General features: G+C 41.3%; 1 protein-coding gene across 1 annotated transcript in view; it reads left to right on the forward strand.

The window, feature by feature from the left end:
- LOC138959774 (titin-like) overlaps positions 1-19750 on the forward strand; it is a 533368-nt gene that overhangs the window by 96528 nt on the left and 417090 nt on the right. Inside the window, exons 57-72 of the mRNA XM_070331384.1 lie at positions 414-675; positions 1181-1371; positions 1814-2072; positions 8767-8989; positions 9279-9421; positions 10282-10394; positions 10794-11030; positions 11455-11702; positions 11975-12182; positions 12696-12828; positions 13363-13525; positions 13796-13926; positions 14734-14851; positions 15315-15416; positions 18841-19194; positions 19566-19664. Coding sequence (XP_070187485.1) covers positions 414-675; positions 1181-1371; positions 1814-2072; positions 8767-8989; positions 9279-9421; positions 10282-10394; positions 10794-11030; positions 11455-11702; positions 11975-12182; positions 12696-12828; positions 13363-13525; positions 13796-13926; positions 14734-14851; positions 15315-15416; positions 18841-19194; positions 19566-19664 — 2984 coding nt within the window. The remainder of the gene's footprint in view (positions 1-413; positions 676-1180; positions 1372-1813; positions 2073-8766; positions 8990-9278; positions 9422-10281; positions 10395-10793; positions 11031-11454; positions 11703-11974; positions 12183-12695; positions 12829-13362; positions 13526-13795; positions 13927-14733; positions 14852-15314; positions 15417-18840; positions 19195-19565; positions 19665-19750) is intronic.

Below are 19750 nucleotides of genomic sequence, written 5' to 3' on the forward strand. Positions count from 1 at the left end.
GATAAAGGTTTAGAAAATCCTTGATAGAATTGCACTGATGATTGTTTGAAATGTATTGCCAGTACACAGCATCCACGGCAAAGTGAGACTTTACATGATATTGAGAAAAGGAATAACAGCTGAGAACACTGACAAAGTGCAAAGAATTCCTAGTTTTTGACAAGTACAGTGGAACCCCCCCCCCCCCCCCCCCCCCCCTTTATGACTCAAAATCTCTGAGAAAATCAGATCGGAACAAAGAGGGAGTCTTAAATGGGGGTAACATTTACAGAGGTTATGAAAAAAAATCTGAAAAACCGAGGGAAGAAGTCTCCAATCAGACTTATAAGGGGAAGGGGGGGTATCCACTGTACAACATTTCTACTGTGCCTTATCTCATTTTAACCACCTGAATTTGATTTTCTCCTTTACAGCCACTTCCACAACAGATCCCTGTCAGACAGGGCGACACTGTGGTTCTTGAGATCCTCATCGAGGCCCACCCTGAGCCCATCGTCAAGTGGTACCGCGAGGAGATGGAGATCACCAGCTCTCCGGACTACATCATCAGCCAGACGGAGAACACTTACAGGCTCACCATCACCGAGACCTTCCCTGAAGATTCGGGCAGGTTCAAGGTGATTGCCGCCAACGCCGAAGGCTCTGTCACCTCTGAGACCTACCTCAGGGTCGAAGGTAAGGAGAATTTGGTTTTAATTGAGAAAGTGTGCTGAAGTTGTGTGCGTGTGTGTTTGTGTGTGTGTGTGTGTGTGTGTGTGTGCATGTGTGCGTGTGTGCGTGCGTGTGTGCGTGCGTGTGTGTGTGTGTGTGTTCATGTGTGTGTGTGTGTGTGTGTTCATGTGCGTGTGTGTGTGTGTGTGTGTGTGCGTGTGTGTTTGTGTGTGTGTGTGTGAGTGTTGGTTGATGTAATAAGTCGGGGGGGTTTGTGCTTAATATTCCTTTATGGCACATTCTGAGAAATGTAATTTATATGTCATTTCATGAACTGTTCCTGAAAATGTTTGTGTCAGAATGATGAAATACTAATGTCACAAACAAGCACTGTAGTCATACATACAGGCACTATACAATCAAGGCACAACTCAGAAAAACTAAACTCTTTCCTGATTTGTACATTGTACTGGTTTGATACGGAGTTGTGCACATCCAGCATTTACTTGAACTATCAATCCCTGCACAGGTGCACCAGAGCCCATGGAAACAGACGAGCGTTTCAGTGAGACGATGGAGCTTCAGGTGGACAGGAGACCACAGCAGTTGCCCATGTTCGAGGCCACAATTCCCATCACTCGTGCTCCCCAGCCTCAGGCACCAGCACCTCCACCGCCTCCACCTGTGGTGTCTGACCGCCAGAAACCAACATTTACTCAGGTAGATATTGTGATGAAAATGCAAGTCAAAGCAATACAATAGAACCTTCTTTTTAAGACTCCGCTCCTTTTTTAAGACCCTGTGTTCTCAAATGTTCTCTTCATTTCATCTGTTACCTCCTTCTCATTTAAGATAGGATTTTCACAGATTTGTAGTCTTAAAAGGTGAGACCATGCAACTGTACTTTACTGTGCTGTGCTTCATAGTATAAAGAGTAGAACTGGCAAGAACTTACAAAACCATGAATGAAATGGTTAGGAGAGCTCAAGTTGGAGCACATGCTTTCTGTGTGCATCCGTGTCTGTGTTTGTCAATAAAACATTACTGAGACAATCTTTTCTTTTTCATTTTAGAAATCAGTGCTTGGCCTCTAACATCAGTACTGTTAACCTTAAAGCTTAATTCCAGTCCTCCTAATCCACTGTTTATTTCCTTTCACCAGCCTCTGAAGAACATGAGAGCAAAGGAAGGTGACCGAGTCACCTTGACTGTTCGCATCGAGGGTCGCCCCGAGCCAGTGGTGAAGTGGTACCGCGAGGGAATCCTCATTGAGCACTCCCCCGATTACCACATCTCGCAGTTTGACAAAACCTTCACACTCATAATCGCTGAGGTCTTCCCAGAAGACAGCGGAGTCTTCAAGTGTGTTGCTGTGAACGCTGATGGAACCACCACCACTGAATCTCGTCTTGAAGTTGAGCGTGAGTGAACACAATTTTATGACATTTTCTTATGTACGGATTTATTCCAAGCATTCAGTAAATTTTAAGTTTTTTGTTAGTTGGTTTGATCTGCTTTCTTAACGGTTTTACAGCAGTCCCTCTCATGAACGGACACCCTTGGGCCATAGCAAAACTGTCCGTACATTGCAGGTGTCCGGTCACGGGAGGGGTGACCACACCACCCCCTCCCCCATACACTCACACAGAGACACACAAACAACAGGATTGAGTCTATGCTAATCACTTCTTGTGGCTACTAAACAATAACAATAAACTCCTAATACTTCTTTAAACGTTCTGTAAAAAGGATTTGTATGAAAAGTGTTGAAAAGAAGAGATAAAATAAATCCTCAAGGCAGTGAACACACTCACCATGGCGATGCACTCACATACGAAAGCAGCCACACAAACACAGCACAGAGGAGCGTGTGCAGATGCTTTGCAAGAATAAGCTTGAAAACCAGTTTGAATAAATAGCAGCAGATAGAGCTGCATGTCATAATCAAGTAATTTATTTGTTTCTTGTCTGGCTTTATTGACTGCATGCCGATCATGTGGCATGGCAGTGACTTTTCACTCTTCAGTCGGAAATACACTGTACATAACACAGCTCCCACTCTCCCTCACTAATGCCTACCCCAAGCCGTGACAACTGATGCTTGGAAATTGTGTGGAAGAGTACACCTCTCTATTTCTCTCCAATGCTCTTCCTGCTGACATGCGGTGACACCGGACACCCCACAGAGTTTAGCCAGCTAACTCTCCACCCCCACCCCCCCTTTCTCTCTCTCACTCCCTCCAGCCATGTACTGTTGGGCTGTGGCCAGAGAGGCCAGCTGCACTGTTCACTCAGAGCAAAACCAGTTGACTGTGTCGTAACTTTTGACAAAGCAAGACAACTGAAGGGTTCATAGATTAGGCAACCGACTCACTGGTCAAGGCTGAGGGGAAACAAGAGTATCTTGTCAATGAAAGAGGTTACACACAGACACACGATGGGTACACGTGCACTCAAGTTATCAGTGACTGTCATCACACCATTGTGGCTGTGATCTTTGTACCAAGAGCCGGACTGCTTTGTTATCGATTTTGTTGTGGTGAAAATTTGACGATGGTCTGTCCGTACATTGGAGGTATGACCTGCTGTTGGGACCGAAAATGAGTGTCCGCGTCCACGTTTTGCAGGTGTCCGTTTAAGGGGGGGCAAATATAGAAGGAAAACACTCCGTGCCGAGCAAATGTGTCCGTACATGTCAGGTGTCCGCTCACGCCGGGGGCCGTACATTGCAGGGACTGCTGTACTTTATAACATTTTTTGTCAATTTCTGTTCATAAGGTCTGTAATTTTCTGTTCATAAGGTCTGTAATTTTTGACTCACATGCGAAGCAAAAGTGAGTCTATGTACTCACCCGAGTCGTCCGTCCGTCCGTCCGTCCGTCCGTCCGGACGTCCGTCCGGAAAACTTTAACGTTGGATATTTCTTGGACACTATTCAGTCTATCAGTACCAAATTTGGCAAGATGGTGTATGATGACAAGGCCCCAAAAAACATACATAGCATCTTGACCTTGCTTCAAGGTCAAGGTCGCAGGGGCCATAAATGTTGTCTAAAAAACAGCTATTTTTCACATTTTTCCCATTTTCTCTGAAGTTTTTGAGATTCAATACCTCACCTATATATGATATATAGGGCAAAGTAAGCCCCATCTTTTGATACCAGTTTGGTTTACCTTGCTTCAAGGTCAAGGTCACAGGAGCTTTTCAAAGTTGGATTGTATACATATTTTGAAGTGACCTTGACCCTGAACTATGGAAGATAACTGTTTCAAACTTAAAAATTATGTGGGGCACATGTTATGCTTTCATCATGAGACAATTTGGTCACATATGATCAAGGTCAAGGTCACTTTGACCCTTATGAAATGTGACCAAAGTAAGGTAGTGAACCACTAAAAGTGACCATATCTCATGGTAGAAAGAGCCAATAAGCACCATTGTACTTCCTATGTCTTGAATTAACAGCTTTGTGTTGCATGACCTTGGATGACCTTGACCTTGGGTCAAGGTCACATGTATTTTGGTAGGAAAAATGTGTAAAGCAGTTCTTAGTGTATGATGTCATTGCTAGGTTTAGTTATTTGACCTTGACCCTGAAGGTCAAGGTCATGTAAAGGTCAAGGTCAAGCATGTGAGTCGTATAGGCTTTGCCCTTCTTGTCTGTTCATAAGGTCTGTAATTTTCTGTTCATAAGGTCTGTAAATTTCTGTTCATAAGGTCTGTAATTTTCTGTTCATAAGGTCTGTAATTTTCTGTTCATAAGGTCTGTAAATTTCTGTTCATAAGGTCTGTAATTTTCTGTTCATAAGGTCTGTACATTTCTGTTCATAAGATCTGTAATTTTCTGTTCATAAGGTCTGTACATTTCTGTTCATAAGGTCTGTAAATTTCTGTTCATAAGGTCTGTAAATTTCTGTTCATAAGGTCTGTCAATTTCTGTCAATTTGAAGACTTCCTCTCTTTAAGGGCAGACCGGGTAGGCAAAATGAGTTATTTTTGGTCTCATACACCTTTTTGGGGTTGTTGCATTTTTCACACCTTTGAACATCCTGGAATGCATTCAATAATCTGCTTTTGTCATTTTAGACATGTATTCATGTAAATAAAACCATTTTCAAACCGATGTTTTGTTGTTTTTGTCTGTGTTTTATCAAAAAAATCGAAAAAATGGTCAACTTTGGATACTCCGTGCTGGTAAATGTGCGCACATGACATGACCCTTCGCTGTTCAAACTGTGTGGAAATTTCCGTTCTTCAAGATGACGTCATCACCGTTGGGGAATTTCCGTTGACATAGGCACAAAGAGAGAGAATCCGTTCCAACCGAAACCCCGAAATTAATATATGCAAATATATGTAGGTCAAAGGCATTTGGCGCAAGCGCAGTAGACAACTTATCAGTCCCCCGGTGTCAACAAATCCATGACGTTTTCACCGATTCAGCAGCATTTTTCAAAGTTTTGAGCTGCGGAGAACAACCCTAACATTGGAAATGTTCGGCATAGTGGCAAGAAATATCAGAGAAAGATGAACCAGCAGCAGCGAACAGTAGAAGGAAGTAACAACACTCCGAAATGAACCAACATGATCGTATTTAAGCAGACGACATTCTAAGATTCTTGACTCGACGAGGTGGGTTTTGCTTCTTTCTCTTTTCGATCTTGTTTGTTTGACAACGTGATTTATTGCACATCGTTATGTTGTTGTTGTTGTAAGAATGTGTTAGGGTTTGCAGGTAAATGATAAACAGTTTGTGTCTGAAGTATTTTGCGGGTTTCTTGATCCAATTTACTGACCATGCCGCCGCCGCATCCCCCCCCCCCCCCTTCCCCCCCCCCCTTCCCTCCCTCGATCATCTCTGTGATATCGTCTTCACAACCCCTATTTTATTGTTCTTCGCTGGCCAGTCCTTGAGAGCTTACTATGGTGTAACATGTCATCAGTATTCTTTGTCTGGGGTCAAACTGAGAAGCAGCATCTGAGCGATGTACGACTGACACAGTTTCTGTTTCTGGTCATTGACCGTAGGAAAATAAGTACCCTACTAGAGAGCGTTCTCTAATTCTAAAGGATTGGTTTACACCAGCATGGCTGACCAACCTATCATTGACAGCAATATTGTTGTCAAATCTTTTCCATTAACTAAGGAATAAAAAAAATAGATCCAATTTACTTCACCAAAGAAAAAAAAAGAGTTAAACTAAAGGACTGGGGATGCAACTCATGAATCAAAAGCATAAAGATCACCTGCAAACAGTGCTAGGTTTAGGAAATCTGAAAATGTATACACACACACAGAACACACACACACACACAAAACAGACAACAGACAAGAAACAAGCAAATACATAGCAAGTGTGATGAAATAAATTAATTTTAAAAGAAAAATATGAAAAGAAAGAAAGAAAGAAAGAAAATAATTCAGCTAGTTTCAGTATTAGTTCCTGTGTGTATGTGATTGTGTGGTTACTCAAATCCCATAGTAAACTTGACATGTACATTTTGTGATAGGGGCCAATTAATGAATGTCTTTTGTGTGTGTGTGTGTGTGTGTGTGTGTTCGTCAACCGACATATGTGGGTACGAGCCGCTGAGGTGGTTGTAAGAAAACCCGCCTGGTTCAGTGGTTGGGGGCTGATTGGGATTTCTGATTTACCAGCCTAGCCAAAAAGTTGAGGTACACCCCATGTAACATGGTCATTTGCAAAATAAAGTACAAGCACTTGTTGACGTTTATATTGAGTCTTAAAATTTGCAGCTTATTACAAAAACCATGGACAGTTGTATCAAATATTAAATCAGTGTTTGTGTATTTATTAGGTTGGAGCAAGGGGAGAGCCAGTCCTCCTGTGGTGGCAGCGAGGAGAAAGATTGACCTGATGGAAAAGTTTGCTAAACCGGAACTACCCTCTTCCACAGCAGAAACATCAGCTTTGCCATCTTCTGACCAACCATAAGAAGATACAGATACTTTGCCATCTTCTGACCCATCACAAGCAGATATGGATACTGGTACTGTGCAAGGTCACTCCGCTGACATGTGTTGGGCTTTTGTCAACATTGATCAGCTCAATCTATTGCTGAAAGGTTTATATCCTGTACTGAATGCTTGTCTGATAGCAGTCTGATTATGAAAGAAGGTGATGCATCAGCCCAAGGATTTGCACAGGCCCTGCATCTGGAGGTCATATGAGTGTCCATTCAAGTCTGCAGTTGTTTACTCTTCTCCCGGTGTTTGCAACGCTTCGGGTGGTAAAGTTGCATTTTAAATAATCCGCGTATGACCATGTTGGTACATGGAAAGGGACATTCAGCTTTACAGAAATTTGCTGCAGTGTTAGGATTGAGCACAGAAATACTGTAATTAAAATGTTGCAACTTTTGAATGGCTTGATAGCTTTGTTCCATTTGTGTATATATAATTATGTAATGTTGTTGATGATTTGTGAAGCATCATTTCTATGCAATGGAATAAGAAATCAGTGCATTCGTTAGGTTTTTATGAGTCTGACAGTTTGGTTCTGATCAATATTTTCATATCAGCACAAACACAGATAATTGACTTTTTTAATGTTTTCATATGATTTTTTTTTTAAATCAAAAAAATCTGATAATTTGATTATCAAATCATTTCCCCTTCATAGTTAAAGTGTTATTCTGGTTAAAAAAAAACCACCCCATTAATTCAAGCTCTACTGTGGTACTAGTTTACCGGGGTACTAGTGAGACTCTTTTACATGCTGTTTTCTCTACATGTAATTTGAGACAAAATGTGGTAATTAAAATGTTGTAACTTTTGAATGGCAAGATGGATTTGTTCCAATTTTGTATATGTTGTTTATGATTTGTGAAGCACCATTTCTGTGCATGGAATAAGAATACAGTGGATTCCTTGTGTTTTTATGAGTCCGACAGTTTCGTTTTGATTCATATCTGCACTAACATAGATGAGTTTTCAAATGATTTTTTTTAAAAAGTCTGGATAATTTGATCGTCAAATCATTTCCCCATCATAGTAAAGTGGTTATTCTTATAAAAACATATCAATTCAGGCTGCACTGTGCTATTAGTTTGAGGTACTGGTTGGAATCTTTCAAATGCTGTTTTCTCTGAATGCAATTTTCAGACAAACATCTGTAATTAAAATGTTGCAACTTTTGAATGGCTTGATGGATTTGTTTCATTTTTGTTTATGTTGTTTAGGATTTGTAAAGCGTCAGTTTTGTGTATGGAATAAGAGTTAAGTGCATTGGTTGGGTTTTTATGAGTCTGACAGTTTGGTTCTGATTCATGTTTTCATATCGGTACAAACAAAGATGGCTGTTTTCATATGATGTATATAAAAAAAATCCTGATAATTTGATTGTCAAATCCTTTTCCCTACATAGTAAAGTGGTCATTCTGATAAAAACATATGAATTCAGGGTGCACTGTGCTACTGGTTTTTTTATGTACTGGTTCAAATCTTTAAAATGCTGTTTTCTCTGAATGTAATTTTCAGACAAAACGCTACAATTAAAATGTTGCAACTTTTGAAAGGCTTGATGGATTTGTTCAGTTTTTGTATATGTTGTTTATGAGTTGTACAGCATCAGTTCTGTGTATGGAATAAGAGTTCAGTGCATTGGTTGGGTTTTTATGAGTCTGACAGTTAGGATTTCATGTATTTTTCTTATCAGAACTGAACCGGTAACTGAAAATGCTAAATTAAAATAATATATTGCTTAGAAATGCTTTTCGATACACAGAATTATTAAACACACACATATTGCTGCAAAGAAGAAAAATTGGATCAAAACATGCACTGGTTCACAAACTGCAACATTTTAAAATAAGCACATTTTATAACGTTTTTCTCACATTTTGGTGAATAAAACCCCCAAAAATTGCTTTTCACTCAAAATTTAAAATGGTTTCCCTTAATTAGGTTATTCTGCTTGCAAAAATCAAACAAGCAGCAAGCTGTTTCCAAAATAAAATAAAAAAGTGCTTGCCTACCCTGTCCCCCCTTAAAGACCTGACTTTCTCTGTCTTTAAAGAGGAATGCCACTGTCCATACAAAGCCCACAGCATCTACTCAAACAGTGGAGATAAACGCCTGTGTTTTTGTTGCAGCGAGACCCATTCCTCTGGAGTATGCTCCACCTTTGCCTCAGGCTCCGCCCCCGACAGCCCCGGCTCCGCCTCCAGCTCACATCCCGCCTTCCTTCGTTCAGAAGATGCAAGATGTGCGCCTGGTGGAGGGCACCAACATCAAGTTGGAGTGTCGCGTGCTGGGCAAGCCTTTCCCTCAGATCGACTTCACTCACTTCTCCAAGCCTGTCTTTGAAGGACCAAGGTACGGAGGAATGAATCTGTCAGTCTGCTGGGAATGTTTTGTTCAGGTTGAACACCTTGTGTGACACATGTTGATATTCTGACTGTGACTGTCTTTGTTTATTTCGCACACACACATCCATGCATGTATGCACCCACGCACGCACACATACACACACACAGACACAAAAACACACACACACACACACACACACACACACACACACACACACACACACACAGAGGCATGTGCACACGCATTGATACACATGCACACAAATGATCTAACTTGTATTCATTCTAATTTGTAGACACAGAATCACCGTTGACGAGCGCACTGGACGTTGCACCCTCCTCATCTCCAACGCGAGACCTGAGGACGCTGGTCAGTACATGTGCACTGCTAGCAACCCTGCCGGTCAAGACTCAACTACTGCCACAATTCTGCCTGAAGGTTGGTGGTTATTCCTTTGTAACATGCGAATGACTTCTTCTGACTTCAGTACATTGACAAATTTCAAGCCAAAAGCCTAAAGTCTGATCTTAGATGGGTGATGTGAACTTCGCAAAGTCTATTTCATGAAACTTGCTGATAAAAAGACTTGACAAATGTTTGCGATGTCAGCTTTAGGCTCAATTTCATTTTCATTTTTCTTTCATTTCATTTTCATTTTCATTACTTTATTGTCCCATCGCTGGGAAATTCGGGTCGCTTCCTCCCAGTGGAAAGCTAGCAGCAACGTGTCGCGCTACCCAGGTGTCTGCGTGTTTAGGTGTATTCAGCCACCTGCACTTATGGCAGAATGACCAAGGTCTTTTACGTGCCATTGTGATGACACGGGGGTGGGACATGGCTTCCGTCTCTGGGTCTGCACATAAAGTTGACCCGTGTCCGTCCCGGCCCGGATTCGAACCGGCGACCTTCCGATCACAAGTCCAGTGCTCTACCACCTGAGCTACCACCTGAAATCTTGTGTGCGCACAATTTAGGACAGCCTTGAGCTGTTAAAGAAATGAAAGCAACAATTTGATACCTGTTAAGTGGAAAACAGCTACCATGGAGAAGGTGGTACTGTAGTAGATAAATGATGACAGCTAACTAAAAAAAAATTTTTGAATGAGAGGAAGTCAGCTGACTTGTTAAAAGAGTTAAGTCTCTTTTTCATGCAGCACTCCACAATTTGTTTTACTTTTGGGTGAGAAGAGATAATAATCATATGTATGATACATGTGCATTGTTCACGTTGAAGAGGTAATCCTTAAGAAAACATTTTTTTGGGACACACACTGACTAACAATTGTAATTTTGTGTAGCTCCACGCATGCGTGAAGCAGAGGAGCCAGAACTGTCGGCTGTGCGCCGCTTGATCCAAGAAGAGGAACAGCGACCACGCAGGCCTGCAGATGACGGCAGGCTGAGTGATTCTGTAAGTGGCCAGTGTGTTGCTTGTTAAAAATTAAATAAAAAAAGATCCAAGAAAGTTGAATTATTGGAACGTTTGAAACAAAACGAAACATTCGAATCTCTGTCTCTTGTTAATGACCTTAGTTGCATTTGAATAAAAGTGATCAAAAATCAGAGGAATGCAATAAAATGTGTTACAATACACTCTAATGCACTGCAGTGTAATTCAGTGCAAGGCTATACCGTGCAGTACACAATATAATTGCAAGCATTTGAGAATCAATTGTGGCAACAACAACAAAACTAGCCTGCAAAGACATTCTAGGATCTCTTTGTATGCAACAGAAAAACGTGTACTGACAATTATAGCACAAAGGAAGTTGAAGGCATCACACTCTTACCATTCACTCATTTTCTACAGGAGTTTGTGGTGTCGAGCTTTGAACAGCGACTGATGCGAGAGATTGAGTACCGTGATGGCAAGGTGCGCTTGCACAGCGAGACTGAGACAGAATACGACACAGACCAACCAGAGGAGAAGGTTGCCCCCACGCACGCCTATGCTCCAGAGATTCAGCAACCCCTGAAGAACTTCCGCCTCATGGAAGGCTCAGATGCTACCTTCGTCTGCAAGGTCACTGGCAGACCAAGGCCAAAGGTCAGGAGTTTTTTTCTGTTCTACATTTTGCTGTGGATGTGTTCAGCCTGAAATCTTGTGTGCGCATAATCTGTTCAGTATATTGGTGTAGTTGTCAAAATGTAGATTGCTCAGTAGGCTGATTTATTAGGAAATTATAGTATTCTGTACTACAACACCATTTTAGTAATGAACTGTACATGGTTTATGAAACATGCCAAAGTTCAGGTATCAATACTTTCTCAAGTGAGCTGTAATATGCACCATTTTACTAAATGTTTTGCCCACAGATTGCATAGTACAGGAGCATCAAGCATTCCACAAGCAGTAATACTCACCATTCTGCTTAATTTGTTCCAGAGATAGCTGGGCACGAGAAGGGCAGGCTCATCAAGCATTCCACTAGAAATTATATTCACCATTCTGCTCCGTTTTATTTTTTCAGATTGCTTGGTACAAAGATGGCAGGCGCATCAAGCGTTCAAGCCGCTACGACATCAAGTACACGCAAGAAGGGTACAGCACCCTGCGTATCCACATGGCCCTGCCCGAGGACGCTGGTCACTACACCATGCTTGCGGTCAACTCGGTGGGCAAGACCACCTGCTCCAGTGAGCTCTACATCGACAGAGTCGGAAACATTGACGCCACCTCTTTTGTGGCTCCTGAAACTCTTGACAGAATCATGAGAAGGTATGGCGTTCGGTTGAGAGTTGAAATGATGTTATTGGTGTGATCCGAGGAGTGAAAACTATTACAAAATACAACAAAACAAAACAAAGGATGTGAAGATAATGACACTTTATTTTGATATAGGGAAACTGTCAAATGCATTGAAAACCAGGAGACGGATCTGTTTACAATTTTGTTTCAAATATGTTCACATAAAGCCAGTACAATATCCAAAATGTCTAGCTAAGGTGAACACTACAGACCTGTTGACAAAGTATTCTTCCTTTCCCCAGGGACTCTGTGCGTGGTGAACGTGGACCAGAGGAGCAAGGAGGCATCTTCGAGACCAACACCAAGCCTCAATTCAAACGGATCCCCGCTGACCTTGAGGTGCGAGAAGGAAACCCCGTGCGCCTCGACTGCGTCCTCAGCGGCCGACCCATCCCAGAGTTGTTCTGGTACCGTAACGAGACACAGGTCAACAACGACGACAACCACAAGGTAAGCTGAGGTTTTCTGTTATAACTGAGATGAAAGAGGTGGAGTCGAGTGGGAGGGAAGACGCTGAGGTGGTGTAGAAATGCAAGAACTACTCTGAATTGAAACACTGGCATGACTTTTCTGAACTGAAATTGTTAACAACAACAACTAGTGGGATGTCCTGGTATAACTGGGGTAAGAGAGGTGAGATTGAGATGGAGGGAAGATACTGTGGTAGTCTACAAATGCCAATAGTTCTCTCAGCTTAACGTGGGTTATGATGGGTGAAAGCATTTGTGTCTTTACACTGACAAAAACAAACAATGTGTAATCGACCAGTTCACTACAATACATTTTTTTTTTCTAAGACTTCAAAGATTTGAGAAAATTAGGTGTTATACGGGAGGGAGTCTTAGAAAAGAGGTTAATTCACAGATTTCATAAAGAGAACATTTTGGGAAACAAGGTTTTAAAGACGAATGTGTGTTAAGGCGGAGGTTTCATTGTACTTTAAGGGAGCATTGTGGTTTTCAGATTGTGGTGAACGAGGATGGAATTCACTCGCTGCTGATTATGTCGGCCACACGCCAGGACACTGGAGTCTACACCTGCATTGCCCGCAACAAGGCTGGCGAGGATACCTTCACTGTCACACTCACTATCCTTGGTAAGAGTTTTGTCCTCAATAAAAATGATAAGGAATAGATCAAGTAAAAAGGAGGAACAAGCGTCCTAAAACATAGACAACAGTAAGTAAGAGCTCCACAAAACCACTCATGTGGCCTACGACAGTACGCAGGATTGAATGAACTTTCATCCTTACATCCTTTTAAATGTTGATCTTTTTTCAATTTTTATCGACATTTTGCAATTCTGAGAAAACAGAGACTAAACAGGAAAAAAAAGAAGAAGCTGTTAACTGATGCCTACAAATGGCGCAACTGTGTGTGCTACACATCAAACTGTCGACAAACAAGGCAAGAGTAAACAACAAGGTTTTGAAGCATAATGCTTGAAGAATGTTTCAGTGGCTGTTGTGTTATTCAGTGTTATTTAAGATGAAATCAAAAACGCACATGCAGTACGCATAAAACACTTATCATAATGCAAACATTCTTGAAGCAAAATACTTCCAGTAATCAGATATATTGTTTGTATTCTTTATTTCCCATCACATTATAATCTCTGGTTGGCTGTGCAGAGCGCGAGCAAATGGCTCCTCCACGCTTTGTGGAACGCATGAAGAACTACACCATTGTGGAGGGTCAGTCAGTGTCCTTGACCTGTCACGCAGAGGGTGTGCCCACTCCAATGATGTCATGGCAGAAGGACAACAAAATGTTTACACCCGGCAAAGAGTACAAGTAAGTGTCACCTGATTCTTAATTCTGACATTAATATGTGGTGTAGACATATATATCACAACATCAGACAACATACGACATTACTTAGGTCACAACATAAAACAGTACAATTCAGTGTACACACACAAATAAAATGTGTATTTTAATCAGATTACCGGTACTTAGTTATTTTTGTTAAATTTTGATTTTAATTTTTTACTTTTATCTAGCCTCACAGTGAAGCTGAGGCATAACAAATCCCTTTGATTACAGCACTGTGGTTTGTTGCAGGGTTGAGACGGTGGGCGGACGCTCCACACTTCACGTCAGCTGTGCCAGCATGAGTGACTCAGCCTGGTTCCAGTGCTCTGCTGTCAACGTGGCTGGCACAGCCACCACCAGATCCAAACTGGTTGTTCAACGTAAGTTTTGGTTTGATCTTTGGTGACTTTTTCTGTTTATTTGTGACTTTTCTCTGGAAGGGGTTCAGAGATTCTGTAAAGCCGTATTTTGTACGCCAAGTTTGCAAGAATACGATAAATACACTGGTTGATAAAGAAAATACAACGATTTCCAGTGTCATATTCTTACAGTTTTATCATCAGTGCGACGGACGTTGTATTGGAATTTCACTGCTTACAGTTTTACGTAGGTCACATGATTAACAAGCACCTCTACCTGGTAAGAAAATACACTCAATATTTTGAAAATACACTATGTCTCTGTGGAAAATACACAAACTGGTCAAACTGGGTAAACAGGTCTGGTAAAGGATTCAGCAGTTAGAGGATTTTTTGTGAATGTATGGATAGACAGAACAGGGAAATACAACCAGGACAATTTGATGCACACAAATAGTAACTCTTCAACACCAGATTGCTATTATTTCCATTGTTTTTTTCTGTTAGTGCTTTAGAGATTGTATAAAGGATTCAGCACTGAAAAGAGTTTTCTGTAAGTGGCTTACTGTCTGATTGGAGTTCTGTCAAGGACTTGCATTTGAAACATTGATTTTATAAGCGATCATGTTTTTTGCTGTTGTGAAGCAAATGTTGTTTTGTATTTAGATAACACTATGTAACCCTGCCTATTAACATTACTCTGTATTGGAGAGTTACTGTCAGACTTTTATAGCCAAATGGATTGAAGGGATGTTAAAAACTACTGACCGTCGGGCTTGATCAGTTGTTCAACAGTGATGATAACTCTGTGTGTATACATCCTTGCAGCGGATCTGTCTCGCTTCCAACTGCAAGAGGAACCCGTGAAGAAAGCTGTTCAGCCCAAGAGAGAGGCTCCACCCGCACCTCGTGCTGCTGCACCACAGCCAGAGAGAGTTCTTTCTCCGTGAGTAGCGTTCGCTTTTTTTTTATCTTGTTTTTTTTTATCTCAATATGATGCCTTTGAAGGCGCACTTGTGTCTGTGTCCATTTCAGACGTGTGTGGTTGTGTGTGTGTGTGTATGTGGGTGTCTGTGTCTGTGTGTGCTGCTGTTTGGCATTGGAGTAAGTCAGGTGGGACCTTTTGACTGTCAAAGGTTCTTTGCTTGTGATGTCTTTTCCTTTGTTTTCTCTTTTAATTTCTTCTTCTTTTTTCCTTTCTTTCAAAATCTCTTTTCTTCATATTCTGTTTTGCCAAAACAGTAGTCACTGTACAATGTGGGTGCATTCAACCACCGTTTTGTACATGGAAGTGAAGACAACTTGGACAAGTTTCACTTTTCAAAATCTACACCACACACTGGAAAAAAAGTGCACGTGAAGCCTGGTTTGTACAGAAATGAACATTGCCTCCCTCTCCCTGTATTCAGTCACTATGAGATCCAGCCTGAAGGCCCAGTGCAGCAGATTACCTACGTCACCGAGAAAGACAGCGCACTGCTGCGTTTGATCAAGGAGGAAGATGCGCGCAGGTCTGCGCATGTTACACACATTTTGCATGCCCGTGTTGCACGCTCAGAGTCTTTGCTCTTTTGAATGAAAATCAGTTGATTGTGAAAAGGAGGCGATAATGGAAGCGTGTGGTTAGATGGGAATTAGGGTTGATGATTGTGTTATTTTAGTCTTCTTCTGCACAGTAAGTAGTGGAAATGGCAATGATCATGTAGATTTAAATGTCTGTAAAGGTTTATGTCAGGTTCAACATTTTCTTGAATGAAAATGGCTGCCCTTTTTAGGCCCTTCAGTCTGAAGGCTTTTGCTGAAAAAAAAGATAATTTTCCTGAAAGTTTCTGTTGTGTCCATCTAAAGACTTTATTGTATTTATGAAGAATGTTTGATTTAATATAACATAATTTTTTGATGGAAGGAAAATTCAGTTAATATTGGGTTGATGTTCACCTAGATTTAATACTGCTGGTGTTCTTTTCCCCCTGTATTCCTGCAGGGTTTTAAAGGATTTGTGTGTGATGAAGACTTGATTATGAAGTCTCTACTGGACATGAATTGTTATTTATAGATTTCAGTATGCTGTGAACAGCACTATCCCCTTTCTGTTCTCCAGAAAGTTGCATGTTCCATTGTTGCCCTGTGTTTGAGTGCTTGTGGTTGTGCTGGTTTTCCCTTCGTTTTGACCCAGCGCTTTGTGTCTGCCAGCTTTTATGACATTCAAACAGAGGGACCAGTTCAACAGATACACTATGCCTCAGACTCACAAGCCGGGAGTCTCAGGCTAAAAGCTTTGAGAGAACCATTAAGGTGTGTAGGGTGTAGACATTTCTGTCATGGCACGAGTTAAAAGTTTCAGATTGAGATTAATCCCTGTGAATGAACCGCATCATTCTAACTGAGCAAACATAATCGATAGGTTTTGTAATAAGACATAAGAATGAATCGCATCTTTCTAACTGAGCAAGTGTAATCAGATAGTAATTAGCAAGAAGTGTATTTATATTCTTAAAACAGTCACTGGGTGTATATCACAGTAGAATCCCACTTACTTTAGCCAAGTGTTAACCGCACGCATGGAATATCTGGAGCCAGAGAGAAACACAACAACAAAATGGAGCATGTTTGTATACATAAACAATAGATTGTACATTTAGAAAAACGAATGACTAAGTATGATTGTTTCTTTTCTTCTAATTACACAACAGTCATGATGTAGAGTGAGACTCGCTTGTCTTGGAGACTGATATGACACAGGCTGCGAGTGATGTAATCAGCCAGAATATTTTAAACACCTAACAAGTCAGATTAGATCAGATTAGAGGCACAGTAAGCCTCCCGTAAACCATCACAGATACTGTCAGGCTTTTTACACACAGTACAAACACCCTTCCATTTGAACGCTCACCAACGGGAACATCCTAGGTGCCCTCCGTAAAGAGCGAGCAATTTTCAAAGAATTTATTTTTGCGTGGTTTATTTTACCCCTGAGCCATCGTAAACCTGTGTGATCAAGTTTCCCTTTTTCACAATGTAGTCGTCAGTTAGTAATTTGAATGCGACTCGCTGTAAGCTTATCTGCAATAGCACGTTATTAAGTACCTCTGACTATGCACAAAACAAACGGCTGTGGTTCACAAGAACTCTAGCGATGGCTTTTGACTGTTCAGAGGAACTGGCGATAGGTATAAACCGTCGTCTCCTATGAGAACCACGACCTGGCGTGGCCCTGCTTCCGGGCTTTTCTTTTTTCAAACTTTCAAAACTTCGAATTGTACTGATCTTGTCTTGATGAAAAAAGAATTCTTTTATGATTTAAGAATGTTTGTGTAACAAGCTGTCAATTTATTATTTATATTTTAAAAGTTAGGTCTAGCGCCAAAACACACCACGGTCCGATTGTCTCTGAGACAATCCGCAAAATTAATTCTTTGAAAATTGCTCGCTCTTTACGTAGGGCACCTAGGATGTTCCCGTTTGGTGAGCGTTCAAATGGAAGGGTGTTTGTACTGTGTGTAAAAGCCTGACAGTATCTGTGATGGTTTACGGGAGGCTTACTGTGCCTTTAAAAATCAATACTGAATCTTGTTATATTGGAAAAGAGAAAATACTTGTAGATGCCAATCTACCATACAAGATGCCCAGAGGCCAAGAAAGAGAAAGGACTTGCTTCTGATATGCATGTGTCATGTGTAGATTAGAAGAAGACGGGTAACAGCAGAATTGCTTCAACTAGAATGAAATAAACAAAAACAAAACAACTATTGCATCCAGAGTACAATGTATTAGCTTTGAATAATTGTGACAAATTAATATTAGAGAGAACACAAAAATTGCATCTTATGTAAGAGGATGCAAATTTGTAACACAGTTTGCCTGAATGAATTGTAACATATCTTAATGAATTGAGTTTTTAGAATGATACACAAACCATAAACTTACATTTTTGGCTTTTAAAGTTATTTGCTTATGAGATTGATGATGAACCTCTGCATAAGAAAATTCAGTCTAGTATTTGTGCTAAGCTGATGCAGATTTACTGTTATCGTTGAAGTCATCAGAAAAATATGAAAAGATCCGTTTTTGTGCAAAATATTAAGTATAGATTAAGTCATTTTAAAAAACGGACAAAGAAAACAAGGAAATAAAAAGTGACACCTCCACCACAAACCACTGAATAACTGTGTGCTGTCTTGTCTGCTTTTGCACTCTCTTCCGTTGTTTTCACTGGGTGCACCCTTTCACTTGCTTTGACAGCCTTGACCTTTTACTTCCGACCTTCACCTCTCCTAGTCTGTGTGATGTGACCCTTTCAACGCCCTCCATGTCCTTGTCTCCAACATCGCTCATGTCCTTTGACTTGTCCTTCGATGAGATGGAGTTTGTCAGGTTTGTTGTATGCAGCTACAGCATGCACCTCCATGATTGTCCTTTCCATTTTCCCTCAGAGGCTTGTGTGATTTGGGATGACTGCCAACATTATTTACAAAGAAAGAACATTTTCTTGTGTGAATTTGTAATTTTTTAGTGGATAACTGAGTTTTGATGTTTATTCATGCAAGTGATTGATGGAGACTCTGAATCTATGCTTTCATGTAATGTTGTGAGGTTTAAATTTCACTAGCACTGATTCTTTTTCATAGGAAGTTGTTTGAACATCACTGAATATCACTGGGAGATGTATGCATCTTCCCCTGGGTCAGAATTCATAGTTTTTTTCCATGACAGGCAGTTGTTTTCACTCATGTGTGATTTATCACCCGTTCATGGCATGGTCTTTGTGCTTTTGTGAAAACCCTGTGAAAAGCAACACCTTGCGCCATACTTGGTGAACCTCATCTTTGGCTGCCCTGCTTTTGAACAAATTTGCATGCTGCCCATCATTGCATGGAAGAAGCATCCGTCACGTGCCCAACCATGTGATAGCAACAAGTGCCTCCCTATTACCAGGCCCGGTGCCTACCCAGAGGAGAGAGTACCACCACCACCTGTCATGGCTAAACCGGTGTCCAAGCCACCGCCACCCACACCACAAGTGGTGTCTGAGGCGGAAATGCCAGAGGAGTACAAGGCACCATCTATGTCTGAGGCCAAGAGGCTGTTTGACCGTCCAGAGGAGTACCAACCTACACCGGCCAAAATGCCCAAACCGGCCAGGGCACCAGCACCACCTCCTCCACCAGCACCGGTTCCTGTGAAGGCTCCAGCACCATATTCTCCGCTGGCTCCCAGAAAAGTTGCCCCTGTTGCAGCTCCTGTGCCACCACCTCCCAAGCCAGTTCCCATGAGGGAGCGATCACCAAGGTTATTGCCCTTCTCTTATTTTCATCTGTCTGGTTGTAGTGTGATTCTTGCATGAAGAAACTGATCAGTAGACTGCTTCTCTGAGTGAAAAGAAATGTTATTATAGCAAGTGACCTGATGGAGAGACTTAGAAATAGAAAAATAGGGAACCTATTTGCACTCTTCTTTCTTTTTGAGGCGTGAGGAGTGAACGGGAAGAGGTCAGCAAATGGTAACACATAGTTTGAACAGAAGCTAAAGCATTCAGCAGATAAAACAAGAAGTCAAACTTAATCTTTCCTGATTATGCTATGCATGCCAAGACAATTGAGCTGTCATGTGGGTCATTGTGACTGACATTCACACTGTTTTTATTGGCTCATCTTCATTAGCTATGACATCCAAGAAACTGGACCAGTGCAGCAGATCAGCTATGCATCTGACACAGAGAGTGGCTATCTCAGAATTGTGGACGAAGAGGACTTGCCAAGGTTGGTTTCGTGTTTTTGTGAAACCTGCAGCAGTGTGCCCTTGGATGCCTTGTTGTTGCTAACAATCAGAAGTTTTGATGCAGATG

The sequence above is a fragment of the Littorina saxatilis genome, linkage group LG2, assembly GCF_037325665.1.
Source record: "Littorina saxatilis isolate snail1 linkage group LG2, US_GU_Lsax_2.0, whole genome shotgun sequence".
NCBI classification, from domain to species: domain Eukaryota; kingdom Metazoa; phylum Mollusca; class Gastropoda; order Littorinimorpha; family Littorinidae; genus Littorina; species Littorina saxatilis.